Source organism: Gracilinanus agilis, chromosome 3 (genome assembly GCF_016433145.1).
Source record: "Gracilinanus agilis isolate LMUSP501 chromosome 3, AgileGrace, whole genome shotgun sequence".
NCBI lineage: Eukaryota > Metazoa > Chordata > Mammalia > Didelphimorphia > Didelphidae > Gracilinanus > Gracilinanus agilis.
In genome coordinates this window covers 480290329-480308505 of record NC_058132.1, presented here as the reverse complement: position 1 = coordinate 480308505, position 18177 = coordinate 480290329, and the positions used below count along the sequence as shown (strand labels likewise).

At 34.4% G+C, this 18177-nt stretch overlaps 1 protein-coding gene across 1 annotated transcript in view; it reads left to right on the top strand.

The window, feature by feature from the left end:
- The window catches only part of LOC123242568 (cohesin subunit SA-2-like), a 135903-nt gene that overhangs the window by 12250 nt on the left and 105476 nt on the right, over positions 1-18177 (top strand). The window contains exons 4-13 of the mRNA XM_044670400.1: positions 55-219; positions 1010-1106; positions 1902-1978; positions 3177-3248; positions 6376-6580; positions 8846-8997; positions 10389-10462; positions 12144-12267; positions 13964-14062; positions 17307-17386. Of these exons, the coding sequence (XP_044526335.1) occupies positions 55-219; positions 1010-1106; positions 1902-1978; positions 3177-3248; positions 6376-6580; positions 8846-8997; positions 10389-10462; positions 12144-12267; positions 13964-14062; positions 17307-17386 (1145 nt within the window). The remainder of the gene's footprint in view (positions 1-54; positions 220-1009; positions 1107-1901; positions 1979-3176; positions 3249-6375; positions 6581-8845; positions 8998-10388; positions 10463-12143; positions 12268-13963; positions 14063-17306; positions 17387-18177) is intronic.

Below are 18177 nucleotides of genomic sequence, written 5' to 3'. Positions count from 1 at the left end.
TGTGCATTGACAAACGGATTTATGATAATTTCCTTGGAAAACTTTTGGTTTCAGAAAGAGAGAAGGAAGGTCCGAGAGCAGTGTGAAAACGTCAGAAAGAAAAACATTTTAAGAAGGAAGAGGTCAAGTCAGCCAGAGAATGACGAAGATGAAATTGAAGAAGTGGTGGAAGCAGTCACTCTCTTTGAGGTGGTCAGCTTGGGCAAGGTTGCTATGCAGGTAGATCTCTGAGCTACAATGCTTTTACCTGGATTTAGGTCCATCATTTGGCAAGGTAGTGCTGCTTGTTCATTTGTCCTTCAGCTCTACCTATGTATAGATTTGTCATGCTTCATATACTGTTCCCCTATACTTTTGTTTTATATATGAGTATGAACCAATTCATTTATTTCTCGTCCCTTATTTACTTCTTCTTTTTTTTTAAACCCTTAACTTCTGTGTATTGGCTCCTTGGTGGAAGAGTGGTAAAGGTGGACAATGGGAGTCAAGTGACTTGCCCAGGGTCATACAGCTGGGAAGTGTCTGAGGCCAGATTTGAACCTAGGACCTCTAGCCTCTAGGCCTGACTCTCAATCCACTGAGCTATGCAGCTCCTCCCCTTATTTACTTCTTGATCATTTAAAATATACAAAAATAAATAATATTGTGTGTAGTTCTTACCTAAATTTCAGAGTATGTGTGTTAACTTTGCATGTATGTTTTGAGAAAAAGAAAGTTATAAATAGTTCATTGTCTATAGTGCTTTTTGCAAGGTACAGTTTAATCTTGTATAAAGCTTTTTTTTTTTTTAGTTATTATTTTTATGTTAATTTTTTGACCTGGAAGAAATAAATTCAAAGTTTGGTTGTGATATAGTTTATTATACAGATCCATGTCTCTTGAAAACTAATTATGTGTAATAAAAGCTTAATTAGATATTGTCTCTAAGGTGGGTGGTTTTCCAGTACCAGTATTTTAGAGGGATTCAATTGTTTTCTGTTTTGAACATTGACTGTTTGTTTCCTGTCAGTCAGTGGTAGATGACTGGATTGAAGCCTATAAAGAAGACAGGGATTTGGCACTTCTGGATCTCATCAATTTCTTTATTCAGTGTTCTGGCTGTCAAGGTAATTGTTTCCTTGTGATTATTTGAAGGATAGACTTTCCGAATGTTTAGTTAAGTCTGAGTTATATCTTCCATTGAGCATAATTCACATTGACCTTAGTTTTGAAGAATTGGGGCACATTAGGATTTTCCTAGGTGGTTGATTGATATAGGCCCTCTTAGATTGTTGAGTAGACTTGTTGAGTGGCAAGCCATAGCTCAAGTCATCCCCCTTGATAAAACTGGAAACGTTTTAAATTTGGTAGAAGGGGAATGGAGTGTTTTGTTCTTTTCTTTTCTTTCTCTATTTTTTTAAGAGAACACTGGGAAATTGACAGTATGAATTTCTAATGTCTACAGAACTTAAGTGAAATGCCTCATTTCATGTCTGTTTTTCAACCCTTTCTGTCCTGGAATTGATTCGGCAAATACTATATGTGATATGTAATTAAGTATCTTTTGGGTCATTTTGAAAGTTGTATGAGTATTTTTCTCACAGATAGATAACTTTGAAAATGGCTCAAAATAAGGACCAGAGATTTTAGGTTATAAATTTAACTTTAGAGGTTTTTTTCATTTAGCTCAAGCCTCCCTCCCCCTCCCCCCCCCTTTTTTTTAATACATGAGGAAACTGAGGTCCAGAGAGGTTAAATGATTTTCCAATAAGTAGACCTGGAACTTAATCCTAGGTCCTCTGTTCCAAAATCTAGTCTTTCAGCTGTGTCATATTGCCTCAAAATGCATATCATTATTAATTTTTTGTTTTATGTTTATTTCACTCCATCGTTCTTAAACTTAGCTTTCCCATTATATCTAGGGATGGTGACTGCTGAGATGTACCAAAGTTTACATAGCTCTGACATTTTGAAAAAAATGATTGAGAAGTTTGATGAGGTAAGATTTAGTTCATATAGGCTGAACTTAAAACAACATAGAATTTCAAAAGTCCAGAGTAAATGGATTTCCCTTGTAATCCTATATGTTTTATTTTATACATTTTAAAACATTATTCTCAGAAGAAGTCCATTGGGCTTTACCAGAAAGCCAGAAAAGGTCCATGACACAAAAGATTTAAGAACTTCTACACCAGGCCATGATACTCCTTTAAAAATAGAAAAAAATCATGGGGGAATTTTTTCCTCTGTGTCTCTGTGCATCATAGGCATAGATTACCTATTCGGGCTAAACTAACCATTATTTTATTTTTATTTTTGTATTAAACCATTAAATTAAACAAAATTATTTTTGTATCAAACCTTTATTTTCTGTTAATATCAGTTCTAAGAAGAGTGACAAAAGCTAGGCAATTGGGCTTAAATAACTTGCCCAGAGTCAGACAGCTAGAAAGTATCTGAGATCAGATTTGAATCCACATACTCCCAGCTCCAGGTCTGACACTCTATCCATGGTACTACTTAGCTGCTCCTCAGTTATGACTTTGAATAAGTGAGATTGAAATATAAAGTAGTTTATAAGTTGTACTTATTTGTAAGCTTATAATCAGACACCTGATTTTGTATTCTTTCTCCATCTTGTCTGAGAGAATCCTATTAATTTTTTTTAACAATTGAGTTATTTATTAACTTAAACTCATTCTATCCTAGGCTCTGGAGGAAGCATTTACTTAGCACAGTTTATCTTTGGGAGCCATATTGTAACAACATGTACAAAAGTTTTTTTGGGGATGCCTATTCTTAGTTGAAGTTTGGTGGTAAAATCCGTTTGAAGCATATATATGGCCATTGGACTTAGTAACCTCATTAGGAGTTACAATTTCCATGGGGCTGTGAATATGCTTAGTATTTGAGAAAAACATCTCTCAGTTCTAGAGTGAAGAAGATCCTTGTCTCAGCTCAGAAGATTTCTTAAACTACTAAATTGGTGAAAACAAAATCACTTCAGTCACAGTTGAAGAGATACCTTTGTATTTTTCATAATTTTTGTTCATTATACTTCTATTTCATATGGATATAATTAGATTCTTAATGTAAATTTTTATTTAAAATTCAGTATGAAGGACTTGAACTAATCTTCCTAACATGTAAATTAAAGTGTTCTTGGTTTTGTTTTTTTTTTGTATAATTACTTATAGGAAACAGGGTTGCAGTATAAGAGAATTATGGCTCGCCCATGGATCTTAACAGTGACATGGCCAATGGAGTTGGTAAAATCTTTGCTTATTTTCTTTATCTTGAGATGTTATGTATATTTGTTAAGTTCTAGTTGTATACATGAAATTAATGGAATTATCTTATTGTGAATTGAATTAATTTTTTAAATTATTCTGTTTTTGTCAGTCTGTGTAAATTGTAACATTTCTAGATGCCATGAACTAGGGATATGTTCTCTGTGTATGTGGCAGCTCACACAATGTCATGCACATTTAAATGCTTAAATGCTTTTTAATAACTAGGAAGATTTCAAGATATATTTTTGTTTCTTTCCGAGTACTCAGCACAAATTTTTTGATAGCTTTAATAACATTATTAATCATTTACAGTTCAATTGTATCCTAAACATATAAGACAGACACATGCACCTATTGCCACCAAAGTCCTGAGGCTCAAGAGAAGATTTTATTGAAACTTAACAACAATAATAACATTGATAACAGCTAGCATTTATATCTGGTTAAGGTTTACAAAGCATTTTACATGTCACCTCATTTGCCAGCCAGCAGCTCCAGAAGGTCTGGGAAGGTGTATGGTTTAGGTGAGAAAAAAGAGAGTCAGACATAGTGGTTTTTGCAGAAGCTGTTCTGAGCACTTCCTGTGAAATTTTTTTTTTTTATACTTTTCTCTCACAGTCACACAAATGATGAGAAAATTTACATTTCAAACCCCCAGAGAATAGCTCAAGGTTATACCAGTTGTGTAAGAATTGGCACACAAAACGCTATTTCTACATATAGATTATACTTAGTCCAAGCAGTCTTCAAGGCTACCAAAGTCCTGCTTTATCTAAGTTTTATTTTAATAAAAAGAACTTTCAACATATTTCAAAAATGAATTAAAGTGTGAGAACTCTAATATTCAGGGGGACAAGTCTAACATGGGAAAGTAGTGAATTGTGAGAATATTTTGGTTTATTCATACTGTGTCCTTCAAACTCTTGAGACAGAGAACAAGATAAAAGCTGCTTCTGCTATTTTACTGAGGGTATGAACTATTAACTCATTAAATGCTGGTGTATTATAGAGTATTAAGGGGAATTCTATAAGGGGAGTTCTATAAATGGGTTTCTATAACTAGATTTTATATCTATTCTATAAAACTTGGGGCTATCCTAAAAATATAGATTATAATAATTTTAATAATAAAAAGTGTTGGTCAGAAGAGCGTCACACAGAGGGTTCTGATTGGGTTATCCATACATTCTGTGGCCCGGTTTTCAGACTGCAGGGATCAAGGTAGGGCTCTGCCATCTGCATTGACTTGATGGTACCTGATGGAGACCCTTATTTCTCTGAGGGGCTCTCAGCATCCTTAGGACCTGTAAGTACTACTGGTTTTATTATCCCCATTTTATAGATGAAGTAACACACACACACACAACCACACACACACACATTTAACTAGTAATTATTAAGAGGCAGAATTTGAATCCAATTTTTTCTTGACTCAAGTTCAGCACTCTTTCTACTACAGCATGGGACCTTTTTTGTTATTTAACCTGGTTAAGTGACATTATTTTAAAATGGGATGTCTTTACTGGTTTGGCTTATAGTGGCTATTTCCAAACTGAATTATATCTGACCTATTCTACTAAATAAAATAGCAAAGAGAGTAGGATTGAAACCTGACCCAAAAGGTAATTTAGTAGTTTAATCTCCTCTTCATATTTTAGGCTCAAAAGTAACTGGTAGAATTATTTCTTGTGTTGACATTGGTGTACAGAGTTACACGGTAATAAATAATTCCTTGTTTGCTGTTGATGAGATATAGCCTGACATCTTAAAATACTATTTAACAAGAATTTTGTCCTTTCCCATGGGCAAATCGACAAGTAGGCTCCATGATGTAGGGGTTTTAGATTTCCATCTCTGAGAATTGACATTGATAGCAGGTTTACTGGGACCAGATGCATGATAGCATTTTTAGTGTATATACCTAATTTATTGGGCTCTATGTTACCACACAGAGTGGTCATATCCTCTATTAATCATTTTTTAAGAATTACCTGATGCCTAAACCATGTATCAGGAAGAATTCTGTTAATGAACTTGGATGACCATCTACTATTAGACCTTTTAAAAAAATTTGTCAGATATTAATTGGTATCGACATTGACTTTTGATAACTAAGTGGTCATTTTTTATCACAGTGAGGCAGTTGTGTGGGACATCAGGGGAATTAATTTAAATGTGCATAAATTCATGGTGAGTTAAAGGTTAAAGTGATTTATTGACCAGGCTTTCTTGTTCAGGAAGACAATCTGAGAACTAAATTATCTATTCAAAACCCATTCTTGGTATAGGGTATGATAAAACCAAAATTTAGAATGTTCCTAATAGGTAGTATGTATCATATTTTCTCATACTGTTAAACTTGTACTTTTTCCACATCAGCATTTCTGGTTGCCCTCCCTTAGACTTATAGATAACCAGTTTATGATGGCTTAGTAATTTATTTCAGTAAATGTAGCATTTGACAGTGGTAAACAAACAAACAAAACCCCTGTAACAAACAAAACCCCTGTAACTCCAGTTAATTTCTGAATAAATCATCAAAAGTGGGAGTTCTCTACATGAATATTTTTTCTATAGAACAAATGTTTAAGCTTAAAAAAATAAACTAGATACATGTTTTTTGAGGAGATGGAACTGGGAAGAAGACTTCCTGAGAAATTGATTGAGTAACTGCATTTTGTGCCTAATTTTTTCAGGGAGTGAGGGATGGACCTTTCAGGAACTTTGCTGATTTTGAAAAATCAGAAAAATGAATGATTAACTAATTTAGTGGTTTTCAGTATCTTACATTGTTATTTTAGTGACTTTAATTATAATAAATCTTATCCAGTCCCTCTAGTAGTTACTCTGAGGTACTACATTCTTTTGTATGTGGTATAGAGAAGATTGGCAGTGGTTTCTATGGCCTTAGATATGACAAGATATTATCATTTAACTTTATTTTCTCAGTATAAGGTTTTTGTTCTACAATTAGACTAGGATAACTTTTCCAGTAGAAGCAAAACCTACTGACTTGCTTTTAGCTTTATTCTTTTATGTGTTATTTTTTTATCTCAATTGAAATTTTTATCTTGTGTTTCTTTTTTCCCCCCCTTAAACACAGGAAGATGAGGGTTATCCAATTGTTAAGCCTGGACCCCACTGGAAAAAATTTAAGGCTAATTTCTGTGAATTTACAGCAGTGCTGATTCAACAGTGTCAGTACAGCATTCTCTACGATGGTTATCTGATGAACACAATCACTTCCCTTCTTTCAGGACTCACAGGCTCTGTAGTGAGAGCGTTCAGGCATACCAGTACGTTAGCAGGTCAGTTTTTGCCCATCTCTTTTAGCACTGCACATTGGGGTATTATGGTGGTTGTAACTGTGGAAGGAAGATTCTAAATGTGGTTTAGGACTAATATCTTCATGACTCATTGATTGGGTCATGAGTTTAGTTTTAAGGTGGCTATGATACTTTTTAAAACCTTTTTTTTTCCCTTCTAGTCAATTCATATTTTTTTTAATTGGCCTGTCGTGTTTTTGGCAGGGTTGTGGGAAATATGAGAAGTAATAAAATATATAATATCATTCTTGACTTTAAAAAGTTTGTGACCTATTTGGATAGAGAAGACTAATGTCTGAAAACTTAACACTATAATATGTAGTTCTAGTCAAATTCTAAAGGAATAATTGCTTTAATGTTAAGATGAAGGAGAGACCACTATGAATTAGAGCAGTAAGACAAAGACTTAGGGAAGAGGTGGGACTTGAGCTAAGGTAAAAAAAAAAAAAAGCATTCTAGATAGGAGGAATGGAGTAAGCAAAGGCATGCAGGTGGCAATTATCATTGCATTAGTAGAGGAAGTCTTTTGTACTTTTGTATTGTTTTCTTATGTGGATTTGCTTCTTTCCTATGATGATACAAACATATGTGTTAGTTGGTTTTGGGTGTAAACTGTGCTTCCTGTGGCCAATTTTAGGCAAAGGTCCTTTGGATCCACCCTATTCTTCTTTACCTCCAACATTACACCATAGCATGAACTCTTAAGTCAAAATGTTCTATTCATTTGTGCCCTGAATACATCTTTCTAGCTTCTGTGCCTTTGTTCATGCCATTTCTCCACTAGAATGCTTCTACTATTTTTCATTTAACCTGATGCTATTCATTCTTCAAATCTGACCTCTTCCATGAGACTTTCTTTCATCATCCCAGTCTATCACAGTAGGCATCTCTGAATTATTGCCCTTATTGTCTGTATTTCTTACTTGGAATTCATCATGTACTATCTTGCATTGTTATTTTGTCTCCCTAGGCCCTTTAGAGATTCCTTGAAATAAGGGATTTCCTTTAAAAATTGTATTGCTATTTTAAAAAAATTACCTATATTTTCTGATATATCCCTCTTCCCTCTTCCAGAGAACCATCTGCTGTAAAAAAGAATAAAAAAGACAAACAAACAAAAAATAGTTCAGCAAAATTAGCCAGCATGTTAACCAAGTCTAACATATGTAGATTTTCTCAACCAAAGTACTCCATTTTTGCAAGGATGTTTAACAGTAGATAGGTAGGTAGGTAGGTAGGTAGGTAGGTAGGTAGGTAGGTAGGTAGGTAGGTAGGTAGGTAGATAGATAGATAGATAGATAGATAGATAGATAGATGTTTAACAATAGATAGACAGACAGATAGATAGATAGATAGATACATACATACATACATACATACATACATACATACATATATACTTACTCATATCTTTGGAGTCAAGTGGCAGGGACACTTGTCTTATATTTCTTTTTATTCTCCTAGATACCTAGCCTAGTGTTACATAGATGGTATTAAATAAATACTTATTTTTAAGTTGTTGGAAAAAATTTTGAGGGAAGAGCTTTTATTGTAAAAAAATTTACTAACTAAATACAAGTGGTTTTTGGGAGCCTATTGCATCTCAGCTTAGAGCTATTTTGGTGTGGATTCATTATCATAAGATAGACATTAATAAAAATAAAGAAGAAAGAGTAGTTTCTAGTGTAATAGGGCAAATTAGGGAAAAGTGCCTACTATTTGATTAAAGGCTTAGATCTTTGGTTGCCAAGAGAAACAGTCTTAAAAAGAAATGATATGATGTCATCTTGATCCTGAAGTGGGGGTAGGGTGGGATTTAGGCTCATGAATTATGTTTCTCTGGCTTAAGCCTTTCATCTCAATCACTATAGAATACATATTTATTCTTCCTTCTGTATCATCATATGAACATTCTCTAAGAGTGTTTGGTGAGCTAAAATGCTCCTACATGTATTTTGATGTGATAAAGAGTATTTATTGCTCTTTCTTAATACTTAAATGATACATACCTACCCCCTGAATGTTATTTAAGTCTCTTTTGTTTAGATTATTTATATTTTAATTATAACTGAGCTCAGAATGACTACTGTGATCACCTCATCTACTTTTGCCATGTCACTTTTATTATCTTCTTTTCTGTTTTGTTTCTTCCCTTTTTATCCTTTTGATGCTTAGGAGATGAAGTTTTTGCACTTAAGCCATTTAATTCAGTGACATTTGTTTGTTTAAAAATCTTTTGCATTTCAGCAATGAAGCTGGTGACAGCACTTGTGAGTGTAATTCAGAATCTTGATGTCAGCATCCATAATGCTCAGCAGCTTTATGAAGTAGAGAAGAATAGGACCCCTGAGGGCGAAACTGGTCCTAGATTGGACGAGCTTGACAGAAAAAGGAAAGAGGTCTGATAGTTCTTAATGTGGGTTAAGTATTTGTGATATCTTTTGGGGTATATAGCTACCTTTTCTTTCCCTTTCAGTTGTGGGCTTTTCTTTTTCTTTTTTTTTTTTTTTTTGCCTAGACCTATGATTTTGTTGGTATAGGAAAATTCACCATGAGGAACTCTTTTTAACAATGTAGGTCTTCAGCTATTCTGTAACTCCTTTAGGTTTACACAATTGCCTGGGGCAGTGTGATGTTAAGTGACCGGCTTACTATTAGTATTTGTCAGAGGAAGGGCTTGAACCAAATTTGGTCTTCCTGATTCTGAAATTGACTCTGTCCTCTGAGCCACATTGTCTCTCAACAATGTAGATCTGAGATTTTGAAAATGAGAAATGGAGAATAAATAACCAGTCATTTTTAGCTAACATACTCTTTTGTTAACAGTAGGTTTTTAAGTTATGTAGGATTCTTTAAATGATGGTGATCATCTGACAATACAGGAATTTTATTTCACAGTATATCAGACATTAATACTTATAAATCCTTTGATTATAGCCCTCTAATGCCCATGATTTTCAGCATCCTGGTACAGTTTCTGTTTCTACTCTGAGATGGAAGTACTGATATCTAAGACTGTCAATCCTGTGTTTAGTACCTTGGCTAAAATTCCAAGAGGAAAATTCTTAGTTGATCAGTTGATAGAAATATTGATTAGTCACCACATTATATATTCCATGAGAAAAGTAGCCTTTCCTTCTCCCTTTTTCTTACCACACCCTATTTACAAATAATAATAATGATTGATATAGTGGTTTAAGCTTTTGCAGCACTTTATGTTAACTTCACAATAACCCTTATCTCTGTTTTATAGACAAGGAAAGAGACTGAGGCATTGTGATCAAGGCCACATAGCTAATAGTAAACATCAGAAACATACTTTGAACCCAAGTCTCTCTAGAGACTAAGCCTAGCATTTGTTCCACTATAGCATGATGCTTCCTAGCATTTTACAAATACCCTCATGTCAAACCAGTTTTCTTAGACCAAAAAATGGCATCAGAATCTTAGAGTTGGAAATGACTTTAGTGGTCAAATATTTCAGTTTAGCATTCTTCAAGCATGAATGTTCTGCAGCCTTTTTGGGATAAGGGAGCAGACAATACATGTGAAGGCAACACCAAGAAAAGTGGTAGCAGATGAGAGAAGGGCAAAGTGTCATGAGGGCTTTTGTGTACTCAGGAGCTAGAGAAGAAAAAAGTATAAAACTTGCAGCATAGGAGAATAGGCACAAATAATTGTATCTTGTAACAGCACTACAAATTTCTCTAATTTGCTGCTATAAATCTTCAGGCTCTTGTGGCCTCTAAGATGGTGGATTGTATGTAGTTGCTACATTTTTGTCTTTCAGTGTCAGCAAAAACCTATGGAAATTGAAAATATGATGAATGCACTTTTTAAAGGGACCTTTGTACGGCGCTATCGGTAAGGATATTAGTTATTATGTAATTTTTTTTTAAAAGCAAACTGTTGCACATTTTTCCTGACCTCCAAGAGTATACTACTTTAAATCATAGAAGTGGATTCCTCTTCATTTCTCATTGTTGATAGCTATCTAAGCAGTTAAGTCCTATCCTTTGTCTTAGTCATTTCCTTTCACATTCACATTTTCTCCTCACTTTTACACTTTCAAATCCTCATTAGCTCTTACCTGGATGATTTCAGAAGTATCCTAACTTGTCTTTGTGCCTCTGTTCTTTACCAGTCACTTTTATATAAGATGATTTTCCCAATAAATAGTTTTGATCACATCAATTAGGTTACTCAAAAACCTTTCATGTTTCTTTATCATCTACAGTAGAAAGAAAATTATTCTAGACAGAACTGTGTTCAAATGCCATATCTGAGGCTTACTCTCTATGTAACCCTGGGAAAGTCACTTAAATCTCAGTTTCCTAATTTGTAAAATGAAGGGGGCAAGGTGGACTAGGTATCAGTAGGACTGGGGCTAGGGACTGGCCCTGTGACTTTGTAATTGTAGGAAACTTCTTTGTGAGGAACCTCTTTTTACAAATGCAGGTCAACACCTTTTATGCAACTGACAATCATAGAGAGTTGCTTAGAGCCCTGAGAGTTTGTCATTTTTCTGGGCAGCACAGCTAGGATGGACCACAGATGAGACTTGAACTTAAGGCTCTCTGGCTTTGAGGTGGGCTCTTTACTATGCCATGCCAATTTTGATTGGTGTTGAATGATGCCTAAACTCCTTAGCTTGGCATGTAAAGATCTTAAAGCAACTTCCTTTTCTTGACTCTTTTCTTGCCTTCATGTTCCCTATAATCCAGGCAAAATAGATTGCCTTTTTACTTAACAAGATATAAGATTTCTCATTTCTTTTCCCTTGCTGCTCCTTCCATTTTTTTCAGTTAGAATTCCACCCCTACTCATTCTCCCCACACCTCACATCTCTGTGCTATTATTACCTCTATTGAAATGTTCATCTCAAATACTGTTTTTTTTTTTTACCCCACCCCCCCGAGAAATTTTACTTTTATCTCTTGTCTGCCCTTCTCTCCTACCTATAAGTGGCCCTTTCCTTTTTGCAATTCCCATAGCAATTTTCAGTTGTTTAATTGTCTGTACTTTTATTGTGTCTTGATTACCACTTGATTATTTTAAGCTTTTTATTTAGACTGTTGGTTGATTGGGCTATTGTACATATTAAATTAATTAGGGCTTGAGGGGCAGCTAGATGGCTCATTGGATTGAGAGACAGTTCTGGAAATGGGGAGTTCTGGGTCCAAATGTGGCCTTAGATACTTCCTAGCTGTGTGACCCTATCCCTTACAACGCTTCTGCCTTGGAACCAAAACATAGATTGTATTAGTCTGATTCTAAGACAGAAGGTAAAGTTTCAAAAGATAAATAAATAAATAAGTAGATAAATAGAGCTAGTCTTTTCTCAGTTTTTGGATTCTTAGATTGAAAAAATTTAAGAGTATTTAGAGTTTCTTTGATGGGACTAACATTTAAAGATTTGGTTAAGCATTAAGCATTTTGTTCTTGTGATTGGATAAAGTTTCAGACTTCATTGTTCCCATTGTACTTAGAACAAAATGATCATTGTTTAGTTATTCTTAACGCATTTCTAACCTTGTTTTCATAGTGATGTTATTCCTGAAATCAGAATCGTTTGCATCGAGGAAATGGGAAGTTGGCTGAAATTGTACCCAAACATGTTTTTAAATGATTGTTACTTGAAATATGTTGGTTGGATGTTATATGACAAGGTGAGTTTTTTTGAAAAGAAAACAAGTAGAAGTTATTCCAAAAACTTTTTTTCTTAATTTTTACTACAAATTGCCATTAGTTGTCAACTTAAGAAGAATGTTTTTAAAAAAATGTAATTTAGCACTATTCAAATTTACTTTACTCATAGATTGGTTTGATTGAAGACTTTAGAACATCACAATAATTCCTGAATATGTCCCCCCTCCCTTCTCACACCTAATGATATATCTTTTATAACAATGAGTAAAAAAAGAAAAAACAATTTGGCAAAACCAACCCAATCATTGACCATGTCTGATCATAATATTTCACATGTGTAATTCTCCACCTCTGTAGCTAAGGAGTATGTTTTCTCTGGTGTTAGGTTTGGTCATTATAATTATAAAGTATTCATTTTCATTTTATTGTTCTTTCTGTTTTCATTGTTGTAGTCTTGAGTAGGCAGTAAAGTTTATAAGATTTACGTTTTTGTGGTGACTGGCAAATAGAAAATTAAATTAAAACTTGAAACTTTGTGTTATTTCTAGATAATTCATTTTTGGCTCTGAGATGGGATATTTTCATTGATGGGAGACTGATATAGGGTCAATGGAGCAAGCTCTCTTATGTTTTGTAACTAATAGCAACTATATAGATTACTGTATGGCTCAATTCAGATCATTAACAAAAAAAGCAATTGACTAGCCACTTCAATTCCAAAGACTTTTGTTTTGGAGAACCTAATAAAATTCTCAAATAACTTCTACTCTGTGTTTTCCACTTTTGCCCCTCCCCCCGGCTAATTTCAGACTTGGTCTGTTACTTTGAAAAATAATGGTAGGGAAAGCTGGGTGGCTCCATAGAGAGCCAGGCATAGAGATGGGAGGTTTTAAGTTCAAATATGACGACCTCCGACGTTTCATTGCTGTGTGACCCTAGGCAAGCCATTTACCCAGTTGTCTAGCCCTTACTTTGTATTATTTCTAAAAACAGAAGGGTTTAAAAAAAAATGGTACCTGATGAATGCTGTATCTCCCATCTCTAGGCTTTTGTGCTTACCTTGATTTATACTAGGGATGTATTTCTTCCTCATTTTCACATCATTAAATCCCTCACTTCTTTGAATATTACACTCAAGCGACACCTTCTACAGGCCAGGCAAGTGGCACAGTAGATGGAGTGCCAAGATAGGGTCAGGAAGACTCATCTTAACGAGTTCAAACCCAGCCTCAGATACTTACTACTAGCTTTTTGATCCTGGGTAAGTCACTTTACTCAGTCTACCTCAGTTCCTCATCTGTAAAATGATCTGGAGAAGGAAATGGTAAACTAGTATCTTTGCCAAGAATACTCCAAATAGAGTCACAGAGAATCAGATGTGACTGAAAAACCACCACTACTTCTATATGAAACTTTTCTTGATCCTCCATTATTTTTATTTTGTATATACTTAACACACACACACACACACACACACACACACACACACACACACACACACACACATTTATATGATTTCTCTCTCAATAAAAGTTAAGCTTCTTGATAGCAGTCTATTTCTTTTTTGTCTTTGTATCCATAATACTTAGCAGAGTGCCCAGTACATTTGGTTCTTGCCTGACAGTTTTTGAGGATTTGTTAAAGTGTCTGTAAATATGAGAAGTTGTTTCTGTCCATGTTGATCATGATTGGTAGCAGATTCTCCTTGTTTTATAGCAGGCAGAAGTGCGGCTAAAGTGCCTTCAGGGACTTCGAGGACTTTATGAGCACAAAGAGCTTATTTTTAAGATGGGTCTTTTTAATACCAGATTCAAGGTAAGTGGTATTACTTCTTTCTTCTTTCATCCTTTCCCTATTTCTTATACTAATAATAAGTTTAGCTGCTCATCTTTTAGGGAATGTAAATTTAGAATTCCTTCTGGTTCTTTTTGACTTCTGTGGGATTTTTTGAATGAAATATGACTCTTTTCATTGTCTGGCATAGAAACAACCTTTTTATTGAGTCAATAGGGCTAATCCCAATGTTTGGCACATAGTAGGTGTGTTTAATAAATGCTTATTGATTGATTCTAGAGAAGCTCTCTTGGAAAGAGTTATTTCTGTCTTGGCCAGAAGCAGGCAAACTGGAAAGAAAAAACTAATCAGCATTTTAATTTTTTGTTTGTCTTTTAATTTCCACTTTCAGTTGTCTCTATTAGATTTCCCCATCCAGATCTCTTTGTGCTTATTTGGTAGTATATTGGATAGAATGATTTGGAGTCAAGAAGACCTATGTTCAAATCTTTTTTTCAGATACTTAATAACTGTGTCTCTTGGCAAGTCTCTTAACCTCTCTACCCTCAGTTTTGTCATCTATGAAATGAGAGTTGGGCTTGATGGCCTCTAAGGTCCCTTCTAGCTGTAAACTTTTGATCCTATGATCTTAGTCTTTGTACTTGTTATTACTTACATTGCACTTATATTTCATTATGTTCATTTACCACAATTTGTTTAATTATTCCCTAGTTGTTGGGTATCTGCTTTCTTTATGGTGGGAGGGTGAGAATAAAGCGTCTGCTATGTACTAGGCACTATGCTGAGTGTGTTACAACTATTTATTTCATCTTCACAATAACCCTTTGAGGTAGGTACTGCTATTATCTTCATTTACAGCCGAGGACATTGAGACAGAGGTTAAGTGACTTGCCCCAGGTCACAGAATTATCAAGTGTCTGAGATGAGATTTGAACTCAGGTCTTCCTGGTTCCAGACCCAGTGCTTCATTTACTTAGCCATCAACTATCTTATGATATTTTTTCTACTTCGAAAATTGATTCTATCAATATTTTGGTGCAAATTAGACCTTTCTTTCTATAATGACTTTCTTGGTCTAGCAGTGGGTGGGATCTTTGGGTCAGAGGGAATAGACATCTTTGTCACTTTCTTAAAATAATTCTAAATTGTTCCAAGATCTGATATTCTTGGACTGAAATAGTTATTTCTGAACTTTTGTTTCTGACACAAGGGGGTGCTATGCTACTGGAGATGAATCACCAGTTCATTTCTGTAGGTATTTATGAAGCACCTACTTTGTGCCTAGCACTGTGTATATAATGAAAATATAAGTATATCCTGCATGCCCTTGACTCAAGAACTTTCAAGCATTTGGGGAGAACTTTCTAGTATATCTAGCATATAAACATTATATGCATGAAACAGTTAGATGATGATATAAGTTCACATATAACAAATAATTCTGTGCCTTGAACATTATAGATAATAAGAAAGGACATAAATGAGTCACTGAATTAGTAGGAAAAGTTTCATGGAATAGTTGGGACTAAAAGTATCATATGAAAAGTTGCTATCTATCTTGTGTCCAGGTAGTGTTCATGATCCTTTTGTATTTCTAATAAAATAAATTGCGGCAGAGTAGACAGGAAGAGATAATCTTTGATCTAATTTCTATAGTTAAAATTTTACTTCCTAACTGGCTTGCTTAGTAACTGGTTTCAATTGATATTGTGGGCATTGTCAGATATAAGTTATTAGTCTTTATGGGCTGATCACCTAGTATTGTACTTGTTTCTATTGGGGAATCAAAAAGAAATATGACATGATTTATGCCTTAGGGAGATAGATTCAGCATATCAAAAAAAATCTTCTTTGTAGATGATGTGATTCTGAGCATTATGTGGTTATATAATTTAGAGCAGAAATACCTGGTCTCTATGCTCTAATCATTTATAACCTAACACTATTATGAGCAACCAATCAAATATATTTTAGATATATTATGACACAGTGCTACACACTAGTTATGCAAAAACAAAATTGAAACTATTCCTGCATTCTGTGTTTATATCCTTTTGGTGAAGACAGCACATACATACTTAAGTATATACAAAATAAATTCAAGGTAATTTTGGAGTGGAGGCCCTCATAATCAGGGAATATCAGGAAAGCACGTAAGTAGAAAGTGGCAGTGGATTGATGAAGGGATTCCAAGAGGTAGTTGTGAGGAGAAAAGTACATTTAAGATGTGGAGGATAGTCTTTGTAAAGGTGTGCAAGTAGAAGATAGTGAGAAAGTTATTTTGACTAAATTTCACAGTACACGAATGAAAGAAATATGTAGAAGTAATCCTAAAGAGGTAGGTTGGAGTTAAGTTTTAAATGACAGAGGCATTTGTATTTGATCTTTTCTCATGAGCTTTCCCGTGAGTTTTTCCATTTTCCCTATATTAACATAATAGATATACAGTTTTATTAATCTGTATTTCTTTTGGTTATTAGTGGTTTTGAATCCATACTATGGTATTAGCTATGGATCCTAAGATAGAAACTGAAATTATAGCTGTCTTTTGGTACCATTATCCTCCTAATTGTTGAAAGTTCACATTTCTTCTTTTGGAAACTGATTATAAACTTTTATTTCCCCAGAACCCTTACCTTTTGACTTAGAATTGATACTGAGTATCATAAGGTAGAAAAGTGTCAAGGGCTTAGGCAGTTGGAGTTGAGTGACTTGACTGGGATCACACAGCTAGGAGAAGTCGGTGGTCAGATTTGAACCCAACTCCTCTTGACTCTAGGCCTGACCCTCTATCCACACTGCTACTTAGCTGCCCTTATTCATCAACTTTTACTAATGGCCTATCAGTCTTATAGATTCATGTCACTTCTTTATAGATTTTGGATGGCAGGCTTTAATCAGATATATTTAATGCAGATATATAGTTCTATGTATAATCTATCTTCTAATTCTGGCTGCACTGGTTTTGTGTGTGTGTGTTTGTATAAAAAAGCTTTTCAATTTCAAGATTTCTTTTTGTGTTTTATAACCTCTATTGTCCTGTGTCTGGTTTTAAATATTGATTTACATGAAAGATCGTAATAAAACATTATGTCTAAGAATTATATGATTGTTACTTTGGAAGGTAAAAAAATTCAAATAATTAATTTTCATTTAGTAGTACATAGTATGTTACTGACATAACAAATAGGTATCATTTGTTACTCAAAGATTATATTGAACAAAATGTGTTACTTTTCTTTTTTTGTCATTTTGCTTCCAATAGAGTCGAATTGTTTCCATGACTACAGACAAGGAACCTGAAGTAGCTGTTGAAGCCATGAAACTTGTGATGCTGATGGTCCTGTAAATATCTTTTCAAAATAATTCTATTTTGTTGTTTGAATGGTAATAGGCTTGAATGTAAAAAGGCAGGGAATTTGACTTATAGCATGCTGTAAAATATAGATAGAATTATTGATTTCTCTGCATTGTGGGGGATATGGTAAAACTTTTGGTGTGAGGCAAACAGCTCATAGGAAAGTTTCATGGGTTATAACTTTTTAGTTACTGAGTTTTAAAGAAAGTTTTCTTTAAGTTCAGTGAAGTGATTTTAGATAACTAATAGTTAACTTCATTTCTGTATACTCTATATAGAACATATTTCTAGCTATTTTGTTGTGTTTAGTTTTTAAGACGCTCTACCATATTTCAGGGTCTTTTGAAAGCTTTCATTCTCAGGCTTTCAAGGTGTGCTTTTGTTGTTGTTGGCAGGATTCATGATGGAAAATAGCTAATGTATGGTTGTCTGCATTGGGAAATATCTTTTATGTGTCTGGCTCTCTTTTCTTTTACCAAGGTTTTGGGCCCATCTCTAAAGTTTGTAGCCTCAATAAAACTGTTGTCTGATGCATTGTTCAATAATTATATATTTAGAGGACTACTATGGGCCTGGCACTATGAGGATCCAAGAACATTAGTAAGTAAAAAAATAGTTTTTACTTTTGGAGTGTTTGAAGGATTTATTGTGCAGGAGAGGGGTTAAACTTACTTGCTTTGGCAGAATTAGGAGCAATAAATATGAGTTGCAGAAAGTTAGATTTTGGCCAAATGTAAGGAGTAATCTAACAATTTGAGCTGTCCAAAGGTCTCTCTTA